We start from the raw sequence: 14,661 nt of genomic DNA, 5'->3' as shown, positions 1-14,661 counted from the left end.
TGCGTTTTGACGTCTACACAAACGTCTTACCTTGAACTACTGTGGTCATCTGGCCAGGGCTCTTTGCCATCCTCCTCCTTCTCCTCTTCCGACGAGTGTCCGTTGATCTGCCGGACCTCCACCTCTCCCTGAAAACACGCATTATTTTAAGTTACCACCAGAGGTGTCAAGTAACGAAGTACAAATACTTAGTTACCTTACTTAAGTAGAAATTTTGGTTATCTATACTTCACTGGAGTAATTATTTTTCAGACGACTTTTTACTTTTACTCCTTAAATTTTCACACAATTATCTGTACTTTTTACTCCTTACATTTTAAAAACAGCCTCGTTACTCTATTTCATTTCGGCCTTTAAAAAAAAACTATCCAGTTAAATTGCTCCATCCGGATAGAGTGAATTAGGTTGTGGTTGTTTCAGATGTTCTTGTCCAGTTTTGTTCTTACATCCGTTCCCTCAGATTCCTGCAACTAAACTTGGATGTACATTCCAATAAAGGTTAGGATAAATGATAACATGCCTCTGAAGTTTGACTTTTTGCACCATTACAATACTTATAGGCAACTAGTCATCATATCTGCTGCTCTCTGAAACACATGTTAATGCTCAATAGTACACATTAAGAATGGGCGATATTTTACCGTTCACGATAAACCGTCAAAAAAATTCCCCACGGTAAGAATTTGTATCTCGCGGCAAAAACGATAAATTCCCGTTGATGATGTTTTTGTGTAAAACTGATTTATAGTTCTGCGTTAAACAACGTGAAGGAAGGAAGGAAGGAAGGAAGGAAGGAAGGAAGGAAGGAAGGAAGGAAGGAAGGAAGGAAGGAAGGAAGGAAGGAAGGAAGGAAGGACGGAAGGAAGGAAGGAAGGAAGGAAGGAAGGAAGGAAGGAAGGAAGGAAGGAAGGAAGGAAGGAAGGGAGAAAACAAGGAAAGGAGGAAGGAAGGGAGAAAAGAGGAAGGGAAGAAGGAAGGAGGGGAAAAAGGAAAGAAGGAAGGAAGGAAGGAAGGAAGGAAGGAAGGAAGAAAGAAAGAAAGAAAGAAAGAAAGAAAGAAAGAAAGAAAGAAAGAAAGAAAGAAAGAAAGAAAGAAAGAAAGAAAGAAAGAAAGAAAGAAAGAAAGAAAGAAAGAAAGAAAGAAAGAAAGAAAGGATAAATTCCCGTTGATGATGTTTTTGTGTAACAAACATGGCGGATCTGAGAGCGAGATAGATTTATAGTTGAAAAGATGGAGTTGAATTGGTATTTTTTTTCATCGTCATTTTTATCGTTATCGGGATAAATGCCAGAAATTATCGTGATACATTTTTTAGTCCATACCGCCCATCCCTAGTACACATATATGGTTCTTTAATATATTTGCATTATACTAAGATGCATTCATTTTCAATGGCTTTTTCCCCCTTACATTACTTTTACTTTTATACTTTAAGTAGTTTTGAAACCAGTACTTTTATACTTTTACTTGAGTTGATACTTCAACTTCTACAGGAGTATTTTTAAACTCTAGTATCTATACTTCTACCTGAGTAATGAATGTGAATACTTTTGAGAGGGAAAGAAGGAATGAATAATGCGCACAAGGCCATGAGGAGAAATGTAATAACACTTGAAAAGTTGTTTCAAAATAAAACTAAATATACATGTTGCTTCACATTTTAAGTAGAAAAGTCCAGACTGTGAATGCAGCATCGTGCCGTCTCTACCTCCGAGATGCTTTCTTCATCCTCGGCAGCCTCTGCGCTCTGACGGCTCGTCTCCTCCATGGCAGCGCGGGTTTGATAGCCATGGTTCCCCTGGCTCCGCCTCGCCTCGTCCACGCACTCCGACGCCGGATGACCCTGCAAAAGCAGAGGATGGTGGGATGAGTGAGGCGAGAGTCCAAAGAACATCTGATGTGCAAAGCTGCAAACTCACGTACCCTGTTCTCCTTGGGGAGGGAGTGGAGGGTCCGTCTCCTCCTCTCCGACTGATAAATATTGATCTCCTCGTCCCCTTTTGCCTCACGCCAGTTCAACTGTCTCCTGTAAACAGATCATTGCACTGTTGGCAGCAAATACTTATAACCAGTACTCGAGTTGTAAAAAGAAATCAGGGGGGATGGTGGATTTGATCATATGGGGACAGATAATTTGTGCTGATTAAAAATAATATAATATATTACAAATAATAGCAGTGACCAAAACAGCTGCAGAAATACTGCAGGAATGACATAGCAGCAGTTAAATGCAGCCTTCTGTAAGCTTTAAATATCCACTGGGCTTACATCAAATACATCAAAACACAACAATAAAAACACTTTTCTGAACTTATCAATATGACTCTGTCCTTCACAGGATAAGTAACATGGATCACTGCAAAAACTCACAATCTTAACAAGAATATTTGTCTTATTTCTAGTTAAAATGTCTCATTTTAGTAAAAAAAAATCTCATTACACTTAAAACAAGACTCATCACTGGAAAAAACAACAATTTTCACCTGTTTCAAGTAGATTTTCACTTAAAATAAGTAGAAAAATCTGCATGTGGAACAAGATTTTTTTGCTTGTAATGAGAACTTTAAAAACCCCATATACTTTAAAAACCCCATATTGTACATTTCTGTTTATACATTTTATCTGTCATCTGTCATCCTACGTCACTTTTTGTAAAGACTCATATCCGGCACTTTAAAACCTCATAATGTACATTTCTGTTTATTTCTGTTTATACATTTTATTTTATTCTATCTCTTATTTTATCTCTATATATTTGTTTGTTTTTATATTTTTATTTTTACTGTATTGCACCAATCACCACAACAAATTCCTTGTGTGTGTTAACAAACTTGGCAAAAAACCCCTTTCTGATTCTGATTCTGATTCTGAAGATAAATCTTGTCCCACTGGCAGATTTTTCCTACTTATTTCAAGTGAAAATTTACTTGAAATAGGTGAAAATTGTCAAATAAGTTATTTTTCTGGTGTTATTTTTCTGCTGATGACTCTAAATGTTGAAATAGCAGTAAAACCACATTCATTGATGAAATGACATAAGGGATGGAAAGTGGGGATGGCAGTTTTACAGGGGGGATGATTTGGACCGTTTTTATTTCAGGGGGGGATGCCATCCCGCTCATCCCCCTCATCCCCCCTCAACTCCAGTACTGCTTCTAACACTAAATTGGCTCATGTATCTGTGTTTTTAGGGGGGGTGTTACCCAATAAAGGCGTCCTCCAGCTCGGGGACCAGCACCCTGCGGCTCCACGCCACCAGGTCTCCCTCCGTGGCCATCTGGCTGCGAGGAGCGTTGCTGTGCATCTGGCGAACACCTTCAATCTGCCCGCTGCGCCGGAGACCAACGTTAGGGGGGGAGTGGACCTCTGTAGGCGAGCCTACCGATCCTGAGGGGAAAACCAGAGACGTTCAATAAACGAGACAGCCCACTACGGTTCGGTTTCCTGTATCTGTGTCACGTGACTGCCCCTTTAGGAGACAGGAACAAGCTCCTGAGTCTATTGAGTCCTATGGGAAAAGTGAACGTGAGCACAGATTATTACCAATTCCTTCGCCCCATAGTAACCTAAGTAAATATGGGACCCATTTTTCAAAAGCCACAAGCCTTCTGAACATTCTGACACCAAAATGGCAATTTTCAGACTGAGAGATTAGGAGAAAATTAACTTTGTTTGAGACCTGTCTCTGTCTGAGCAACACACTCTCGCGAGATTTGGCTCTCATCGTTTTCCCATCGGATAAAATGAAGTTTAAAACTAAAATAAAACTTGCTTCTTTGCTTAATAATACTGTTATTTTTATTATTTAAGTCTTTTTGGAAGAAAGTTGTACTGTATCTAGTGTTTTATGACAGGAGGTCTATACCATTTCATACCATTGGCAGTAACGGTACGGCAATGCGCTATCTTCTGTATAGAGGATCTTTGGTAAAACACATCAAAGAACGCACGGCTTTTCTACAGTTTCTTTGCTGAAGGCATTCAAATGATACATCTGTATTTGGGAAGCATTGTTTTGTTAGGTAACACTTTATAAATACTGACAATGCTAACAGCATAATTGGTCACTTTCAGTTAATTGTTCATTCAACCGCTTTATAAAGCAAAAAAAAGCAAGATTAAGACAAGTAGAAAACTCAGACGATCATAAAAGTGAAGAAGACTGCTTGAACCAGAAATTCTCTTCACTGTAAATTCATTTGGAGGTAATTTTATGTTAATAGTCTGGACCAGGGATCAGCAACCCGCGGCTCTAGAGCCGCATGTGGCTCTTTAGCGCCGCCCTAGTGGCTCCTGGAGATTTTTCAAAAATGTTTGACCTTTTTTTTTCTTTTTTTTCTTCTTCTTTTTTTCTTCCTTTTTCCTTTCCTTTTTAATCTCAACATTTCGACTTTTTTCTCGAAATTTTGACTTTTTTCTCCAAATTTTGACTTTTTTCTCAACATTTAGACTTTTTTCTCGAAGTGCATAATGAAAAAAAAGAGATTGACGAGATTGTACTTCAACATTGATCTCGACATTTCAACTTTTTTCTCGACATTTCGACTTTTTTCTCAACATTTCAGCTTTTTTCTCAACATTTAGACTTTTTTCTCGAAGTGCATAATGAAAAAAAAAATCTTCCCCCAGTTATAACTAATATAGAAACATGCAGCATGTGTTGCCTTCATTCTAAGGCTTATACAAGACTTTTCATTTTTTGCGGATCCAGACATATTTGTTTTTTGCGTTTTTGGTCCAATATGGCTCTTTCAACATTTTGGGTTGCAGACCCCTGGTCTGGACTATAAAATGTTGCCAGTATCACAGTTCAGGTACTAGAACAATACACCCCGATAACGTCATAAAGCCCAAACTCTTCTATTGAGTGGTTTGTCCAGCTCAGAGCTTAAAACTCACATTTTTTTTTCTCACAAGAAAAAATAATATTTGGTATTACAAGTATTATTTTCAGCACGTTTAACTAGTAACTCATTGAGATAATATTTAAAAAAAACCCACAAATAAATAAACTGAGTAGCTGATGAGGGCACCATAAAAACTAAAGTAATCCAGAGCACTTTTCCGGCGTACGCTACTAACTTTCACTCTCGTGGCGACCCAACGTATTGGTGTCACGTCCGAATGAGCCAAGCTGCTTTTCTGGATCAGATTGCGCCGATAATCGGACCAAGACGGGCCTATTAACATATACGTATCGCGTTAATGACAGACATGTACGGCAGCGGAAGGTTAATTTGACATTTGATCGACTGTTCACAGGAATCCGACAGATTAGGTTATCAAATAAATAAACAAAGAAAAGCGCAGCGAGGCAGCGGTGTAGTGATTCACCCTGCAGCCTCTCGTAAAAAGGTTCCTGTCTTGATTGTTTCTGGGAACTGACAGGTGGATTTGCATTTTTCTCCTTTTTTTATTTTAATTTCATACATTTTTAAAGAAGTCAAGTATCGAGTTGATTTCAACACATCATTTTAATTAACACATACTTTTATAGCTACTTAAAATGTTTATGCTTATTTCATTCTTGTGAGACTTTCAAGGCAAACTTCACACTCATAAAAATACAACAGAGAAGTCAATGATTATCATTTATGTTAAATGCGACAAGTGGGAAGCTGCACGGTCAGTTGAATATAAAGCAGTTTTGACTGTGACTTTACTATTTGATTATTCAGTTTCTTTTAGCTCTAGAAGAATCAGAAAAAAGCCTTTTTATTATCTTTTTTATTATCTTGTGTGAATATCAATTCAGACTGAAGTGTTTATTTTTTTGTCTGTTATACTGTCCAAGTAAGGAGAATTTTGATAAGATATACTATTGTTTAAGCCTCACTGAAAGGCTCAAAATGATAGTTATAGTTAATATAATGAATGCATAATTCTTACAATGAATCATGTACTTTAATTTTCACACAGCTATTAACATAAAGTCTTTATATCTGGATTAAAGTAAAATCTGCATCCAAGCTTCAGTTTAAGTTTTTTTTGTTGAATTTCTGTGAATATTACCTTGAACTTTAAAAAATGCAATAAATAATTCAGCTAATCTGCCGAGCGTGCGAGCTACCTCTGCTGGCCCTGGAGTCGTTGGCTCCGCGCCTTTGGTCCTGCTCCTGCTGCAGCCTCTGAATCATGGTGTCCAGAGGACTCGGTCCCTCCACCGCCTGCTCGCTCACCACCTGGTTGAGACCTGAAACACAGGAACGAGGCAATGGAAGCACACGGAATAAAAAAGTGAAAGGGCTATTACGTCAGAATATGACAGCAACACGCTCCCGTTTTTTGCCTTCAATCTAGGGGTGGGCGATATGGACCAAAAGTCATATCTCAATATTTTCTAGCTAAATGGCGATACTCGATATATATCGATATTTTTTCTGTGCCATAATTGGGGTTTCCCCCAAAGCATTATAGCATAGCATCTCTGTTAGCTTCATTTTTTTCTGAGGCAAACCCTTAAAAAAACAGTCCGTTTTAATACAAAGCCTCGTGCCAAATGTCACACAGGTTCCTTTAGACCTTTAGAGGTCACTCTGCACAATATTAAAATGTATAAAACAAATGAAATAAAAATAAACTGCCTGCATATATAGAATAAAAATGCTTCTTGAATAAAATAAAACAAATATCCCTTTCCTGCATAAAGATTAAATTAAAATACACTGTGCAATTAATACAATGTAGACAGTAACAGGCAGACTTTTCCACTGAGGTTGACAGTTGTGCAAATAACAAAACATTTGTGCAAATCTCAAATAAAACATTCAAGTGAATTTGTCACAAAATAAGCTATATCAAAATCATAAAAAAAAAAAATATATACCGGTATATATATATATATTTTTTTTTTTAAATCGATATAAACGATATTGTCTCGTACCATATCGCGTTTGAAAATATATCGATATATATTAAAATCTCGATATATCGCCCAGCCCTATTATATATAATAGTATGGTGATATAATTTGGTTATATGTTATAATATTTTATAAAAATTATGTTATATTAGGATATTACTATATTATTATTCTATATTATATCGTGCTACACCACTCTATATGATAATTATTTATTTGTTAACTTATTTACTCTCAAATTAATATTGTCAATTTATGTATCTACTTTCATCACCTTATCTACACACACACACACACACACACACACACACACACACACACACACACACACACACACACACACACACACACACACACACACACACACACACACACACACACACACACACACACACACACACAAACTGATGTTGTCTTTTGTCGTTGTTTGCACTGTATGTTAATAAATAAATAAAAAATAAATAAAATAATTAAAAAAAAAGAATCAACACGCTCTCGTTTTTTGCCTTCATGCCAGGATGAAGTCGTGCACGTAAAGCTCTGCTCTCGGCCTCTGTACCTGAGGAAGTGACCCCCATCTGAGGAATCAGCTGCTCGTCCCTGCAGCCCTCCCTGCCGGGCACCAGGCGCTGGTATCTGGGTGGGTGGGGGTTTCCATCCACATCCACCAGGAAAGGAGGGGGCATCAGGTGCGGGGCCTGCTGCGTCTGCTCATCCAGCACATAATTGTTGGCGTCCCGGATAAGCGGCCGGTAGTCGGTGTGGAAGAACATCTGGTCCGCTATCTGAAGGTAGGGGGCGCTAGTTAGCAATAACATCCACTGAGGAGGTGGACTCATTAAAGATCAACCTGCTGGTGTTACCTTGTCATATTTGCTGCTGGAGCCGAAGCCGAAGATGAGCAGGTGACCGTGGGAATCGGTGGCTGCAAAGTGCTGCCCATCGGGACTACATTTGCAGTCAAACAACGCCCCGTGCCCTTGGCCTTCAATCTATCCACAGAGAAAAGGAGAGAGAAGAAAAAAATGGTGCAAACTAAATGATAATTGAACACTACTGGGGGGAATTACAAGGAACATTTGACAAATGTCCTGAAGGAAGCCTGAGCTCCACTGAGTATCCCAGGGAGCAATACCAGGATCCTTCAACAAGTTCACTGAATGTAGAGAAACAGAGAAACTAATACTTCAGTGTGATCTGTGCGTGATCAGAACTCCTTCCCTCTTTACCTTGAGTCAACCGTGTTTTGGTTGTTTTTTTTTTTTCTAACTTATAATCAGATGTGTCAAGTAACGAAGTACAAATACTTCATTACCTTACTTAAGTAGAAATTTTGGTTATCTATACTTCACTGGAGTAATTATTTTTCAGACCACTTTTTACTTTTACTCCTTACATTTTCACGCAATTATCTGTACTTTTTACTCCTTACATTTTAAAAACAGCATCGTTACTCTATTTCATTTTGGCCTTTAAAAAAAAACTATCCAGTTAAATTGCTCCATCCGGATAGAGTGAATTTGGTTGTGGTTGTTTCAGATGTTCTTGTCCAGTTTTGTTCTTACATCCGTTCCCTCAGATTCCTGCAACTAAACTTGGATGTACATTCCAATAAAGGTTAGGATAAATGATAACATGCCTCTGAAGTTTGACTTTTTGCACCATTACAATACTTATAGGCAACTAGTCATCATATCTTCTGCTCTCTGAAACACATGTTAATGCTCAATAGTACACATATATGGTTCTTTAATATATTTGCATTATACTAAGATGCATTCATTTTCAATGGCTTTTGTCTTTAATGCCTTTTTCCCCCTTACATTACTTTTACTTTTATACTTTAAGTAGTTTTGAAACCAGTACTTTTATACTTTTACTTGAGTAAAAAACTTGAGTTGATACTTCAACTTCTACAGGAGTATTTTTAAACTCTAGTATCTATACTTCTACCTGAGTAATGAATGTGAATACTTTTGACACCTCTGCTTATAGTACCTTGATTATACAAATAACTGGAACTCTTAACTCAAATATCACACGATATTTGAACAGGTTCTTGCAGAGAGGGTGCAGATGTTTTAACTTGGTTTGCAGGATAACATCTGTGCAGGCTGGATATAAATGATAAAAGCCTGATAACTTTAAGTGTGTTTTGCTGACGTGAACAGGTGACACAAAAATTACAAATATAGCAGGATTTATATGAACGCTACAATTCTAGAACTGGTCCTGTTCTGGGATTTTCTTCTTCTTGTGCTTTCATAATTACCACGTAGAATTTGTCTCCACAGGAGCTGCTATTCAGCAAAACCCCAGAATCTAAAACATGAATCTTTTCACATGCACACACACACGGGATGTTGCTCAAAAACTCGACCAAATGACCAGCTCACTTAGTGATGCATGCTCTGAAATTGTAGTTCATGCTGTCCTTGGTTACCAGAGAATGACAGGAAATGCAAAAATGATTAACAAAGAAAGAGGAATATATGACCGGTGCACTTCAAATCCAATCATGTTACTACAATGTCACGAAGAAGCATGAGAACGCCATGAAATGAACCGGCTTTCTGTCTTTCTTTGCTATATAATGTGATATTATCTTCTTCTTGGTCACAATAACAAGGCAAACACAACGTGCTTAAGCTAATACCACACAATCCTATTTTTTCAAGTCTACCAGATCAGAAAATAATAGTTCAAAACAGCCGATCTGATGACGTTTACAACAACAACAGCAGATGCTACCGCTAAAGCTTTCACAAAGATTAATAATTCATAATTCTTTTTATTTTAAGATTTAATTGCTTTTTCCACAGGAAAACTAAGGTTTATAGTTTACAACTTGTATCAACTTTTAGAGAGTGACATGTCTGCTGTTGTCTGTGTTGCTGCACATGTTGTACATGATTATTGCCACAGAAAAGCTTAAGCTGGAAGGTAGAAACAATCAGGATGAATGTTCTGCCAAGGTTGTTATTTCTTTTTAATTCGTTACCTGTTACTGTTCCTGTATCTACCTTTACATTTCTGGATAAGCTTGTTTCCAAATTTATATGGCAGAACAAAAGACCTAGGGTGAGACTCAAAGTTCTCTGTGCACGCAAGGACAAGGGTGGATTAGCCTTGCCTCATTTTAGAAATTATTACCGAGCAGCACAACTTGGAAAATTGGTTTCATGGATAAAATTAGATATGGACACAAGATGGGTACATAGAGAGCAAGGTTCTGTAAAAAATATGTCACTCTCAACCCTTCCCACTCTAAATTCAAAACTGTGGCGCAAACTTAAGATTCAAAATGAATGGGTTAATTATACACTAAAGGTATGGGAGAAGACTAGAAAGATGTTGAATTTACCTCTATCTCTATCGAGGGCAACAAAAATAACTACTGTCTGTGATTTTCTGTCAGTAAAAATGGACAAGGGTTTCTTTAGATGGGCGGGGAAGGGCCTCAGCACAATAAACCAATTATTCGAAGGAACGACTCTCAAAATATGGTATTGATTCTAAGGATTTATTCAGATATTTTCAAATTCGACGACGCACAAAGAGTGGGAAAAAATTAAAGAAGCCCCATCTAATTTTGAACAATATTGGATTGAGATAGCGGAGAAAAAAATGAACATTAAAAACACAATATCCTGTCTATACAGTAGGATTCGTATGGACACATCAGTAGATACGCTGGATGTGAAAGGTAAATGGGAATTGGAAGCTAATGCCATAATTGCCGATGAGGAGTGGGAGAATTCTGGGGTACCCTGGCAGAAATGTTTAAGCAGCTCAATTCAGTGTTGTACATGAGAAAACAATATTGACGAATTTATGGATTTCATGCTGTGATCGGGGATCGGCAGATACTGATTTTGGTGATCGGTTATCGGTGATCGGCCCTCAAAATCCTGATCGGTGCATCTCTATTTATCAGACGGGGTGTAAAAGGCAGAACCCCACAAAGGAGGTGCCTCAAGTCTGCCCAAGAGCAGGTGCTCATCAATATGTTAAAAAAACAAAAAAACGACACAGCTTGTCGACATCCAAGCATCCTCCGAGTGGTAAAGCACGGCGGTGAAAACGGTATGATTGGGGCTGGCTGTGCTGCTGCAGGGCCTGACCCACTTCTAGGTTTACCAAAACACTCCACGAGCTAATGTCGGGATGCCTGTCGGCAACATGGAGCTTTGAAGAAGCTCGGGGACCCAAAAGCACTGGAGGAAATCCACAACCGTGGATTCAGAAAAAAAAGAGAAATCTGGTTCTGGTAATGGCCTATGACTAACAGAAAAAGAAAAAGTGAAAGAAAAGGAGGAAAGGGAGAGCAGTGGGGGGTGAAAGGGAAAGAATGTCGGACGGAGGCTGGCGTTGGCGCAGGAATAGGAAATCGATGTGTAGTGTGTAAGCATCACCAGAGCTGTCAAAAGTACGGTAATCACATTCATTACTCAGGTAGAAGTATAGATACTAGAGTTTAAAAATACTCCTGTAAAAGTTGAAGAATCAACGCAAGTGTTTTACTCAAATAAAAGTATAAAAGTACTGGTTTCAAAACTACTTAAAGTATAAAAGTAAAAGTAATGTAAGGGGGAGAAAAGCCATTGAAAATGAATGTATCTTAGTATAATGCAAATATATTAAAGAACCATATATGTGTACTATTGAGCATTAACATGTGTTTCAGAGAGCAGGAGATATGATGACTAGTTGCCTATAAGTATTGTAATGGTGCAAAAAGTCAAACTTCAGAGGCATGTTATCATTTATCCTAACCTTTATTGGAATGTACATCCAAGTTTAGTTGCAGGAATCTGAGGGAACGGATGTAAGAACAAAACTGGACAAGAACATCTGAAACAACCACAACCAAATTCACTCTATCCGGATGGAGCAATTTAACTGGATAGTTTTTATTTAAAGGCCGAAATGAAATAGAGTAACGAGGCTGTTTTTAAAATGTAAGGAGTAAAAAGTACAGATAATTGCGTGAAAATGTAAGGAGTAAAAGTAAAAAGTCGTCTGAAAAATAATTACTCCAGTGAAGTATAGATAACCAAAATTTCTACTTAAGTAAGGTAACAAAGTATTTGTACTTCGTTACTTGACACCTCTGAGCATCACATATTCAGAAACAAATATAGAAACAAATATAGAGCACATGTGTTTCCATCCCAGAACAATGGCATTTTTAAAATAAGAAACATTTTAAAGGAGTGCACGTGTCAGGGGTTGAACAACAACACAAAAGGAAGTGACACATTGACACATTGAAACACGCGTTTGACGAGAGACCAACCATGTTGAAGTAGGAGCGGATCTTGACCCCCCTGACCAGGTCCCACACGATACAGTTCCCATCGTGCCCGGCCGAGAACAGGATCCTTGGATCAAAGGGATGCGGCTCCAGGACAAAGACTTCATCCTCGTGACCCTGTCAGCAAAACAACAAAAATATCTCAAATAAGTGGCATCTAAAACACAAAAACAGGAGATGGAAACAACAGTGCCGTTACCAACCCGTTTCAGTTTAGTTTTTCTTCGATAAACATCTTTAAAGGATTATGTGATATCCAACATTTCGGCTTGACTGCCACTAATCGCAAGCTTTTTAACTACAGAGGCAGCGCAATTACTTTATGCTGCTGCCCAGATCTGATTTTTGCCCTTTTAAAATGTTTTTCAGGCAGCTCTGAAACATAACATCTCCATTAAAGCCATTTTTGATTTATTTTCTCAAGATTTGATAATAGAACTAATATTTAATAATATTTGCCTTGGGATAATGCTCTGAGTATCTGAAAAGCATCTAGAGACAATCAATGTGTATGGTAATAGATGCTATATAAATTTAACTGAATTGAACTGAAATTAATGCACTTGTGTAAACCTTCAACAGTCAAGTAACCAGTGACAGAAAGACTGAAAGACTACAGACGAGTGTACAGACGAGTCTCCAGCGATGCTGCGAGGTTGTGAACTGCTCACCACAGACGGCAGTAACATAATAAATAAAGTTAATCCGGCTTAGTGTTTAGTTTTGTACTTATTTGCTATTTAATGATCAGTCGACACAATACAGGGGGGGGGGGGGGACTAACTAACTGAGCTTTCCAAAAAGACTATTTGCCACAAATAAGACCCAGAATTCAATCAACTCAATCCAATCAAAGCGTGTCTTCCCTCCATTGTCATGTGATGTCATCAGCTCAGCTGCTGCCGAGCTGCAAACACGACACCCCAATGCATTCATGACAACCACGCCTCTCTCTCTGCTACTTCTACTTTTCAGTAATCCACTTTTTCTACCCATCCATCCATGCATCCATCCATCCATCCATCCATCCATCCATCATCCATCCATCCATCCATCCATCCATCCATCCATCCATCCATCCATCCATCCATCATCCATCCATCCATCCATCCATCCATCCATCCATCCATCCATCCATCCATCCATCCATCCATCCATCATCCATCCATCCATCCATCCATCCATCCATCCATCCATCCATCCATCCATCCATCATCCATCCATCCATCCATCCATCCATCCATCCATCCATCCATCCATCCATCCATCCATCCATCCATCATCCATCCATCCATCCATCCATCCATCCATCCATCCATCCATCCATCCATCATCCATCCATCCATCCATCCATCCATCCATCCATCCATCCATCCATCCATCCATCATCCATCCATCCATCCATCCATCCATCCATCCATCCATCCATCCATCATCCATCCATCCATCCATCCATCCATCCATCCATCCATCATCCATCCATCCATCCATCCATCCATCCATCCATCATCCATCCATCCATCCATCCATCCATCCATCCATCCATCCATCCATCCATTAGGGGTGTAACGATACACTAATCTCACGATAACGATACGATACGATATTATAGCAGTATTTTTTTAACAACCTTGCATGAGGAACATATGACTGGAAAAAATTGTATTTTATTTGAAACACACAAAATACAAAACAATGCTGTGTGTTTGCCCTACTGTTACAGTTTGTAATGCTTTATAACTGTTTAAGTTTTAAAGAGAAAGCCAGGCCAACCATTTTCCACAAACTGAACTAAAAGTAAATGTCAGGTTTGCATTATGATCTTCAGTTTCATACAAGTACAAATATTTAGCCACAAACTGAATAGTTTCTCTCATGTATGATTTGACTTTTTTCTTTTCCAGAAATTTAACAACAAAAATTAAATAAATAAAAGTAAATAAATACATACAATTTTACATCATAAAAAAGATTGATTCATGCTCACCTTATAAGTGTAAGAGGAGATTTATTTTTGTTAAGAAGGTTATTTTGGTAATTCAGGGTTCATTATTTTATAAATATATTCTTTATATTCTAATCTAAATCCGATACACTTTGTCACCTTCACGACGCGTATTGTGACGTTTTTGTATTGCGAAATTTTGTGGCACGATATATTGTTACACCCCTACCATCCATCCATCCATCCATCCATCCATCCATCCATCCATCCAGCCATTTCAGTAACTTCTTCTTCAGCAGTTATAATTTCACTTTATGCATTAATAAAGTCCTTTTTGATTCAAATAGATTTCAATTGAATGTACAATGTTGGACAAGTAACAATGTTGTCTCAGTAGTGATGCTAAAAAGGGCCTTATAAAATAAATCAGAAGTCCCCTTTTTAATCCAGTCTGGTTCGCCGGAGTCCTGACATGTTAGTAAGACAAAAGCTTTTACAAGTTGTGACTAGGGCTGTTCGATTTTGCCCAAAAATAAA

The 14,661-nt window shown here is 38.2% G+C and overlaps 1 protein-coding gene across 1 annotated transcript in view; it reads right to left on the bottom strand.

Moving 5' to 3' along the window:
- The window catches only part of LOC133464554 (PH-interacting protein-like), a 61,492-nt gene that overhangs the window by 25,945 nt on the left and 20,886 nt on the right, over window positions 1-14,661 (bottom strand). The window contains 8 exon segments of the mRNA XM_061746607.1: window positions 31-128; window positions 1,709-1,843; window positions 1,924-2,026; window positions 3,204-3,387; window positions 6,071-6,193; window positions 7,422-7,647; window positions 7,726-7,854; window positions 12,162-12,296. Coding sequence (XP_061602591.1) covers window positions 31-128; window positions 1,709-1,843; window positions 1,924-2,026; window positions 3,204-3,387; window positions 6,071-6,193; window positions 7,422-7,647; window positions 7,726-7,854; window positions 12,162-12,296 — 1,133 coding nt within the window.

This window comes from Cololabis saira, chromosome 18 (genome assembly GCF_033807715.1).
Source record: "Cololabis saira isolate AMF1-May2022 chromosome 18, fColSai1.1, whole genome shotgun sequence".
Classification (NCBI taxonomy): domain Eukaryota; kingdom Metazoa; phylum Chordata; class Actinopteri; order Beloniformes; family Belonidae; genus Cololabis; species Cololabis saira.
This window is presented reverse-complemented; position numbering and strand designations above follow the sequence as displayed.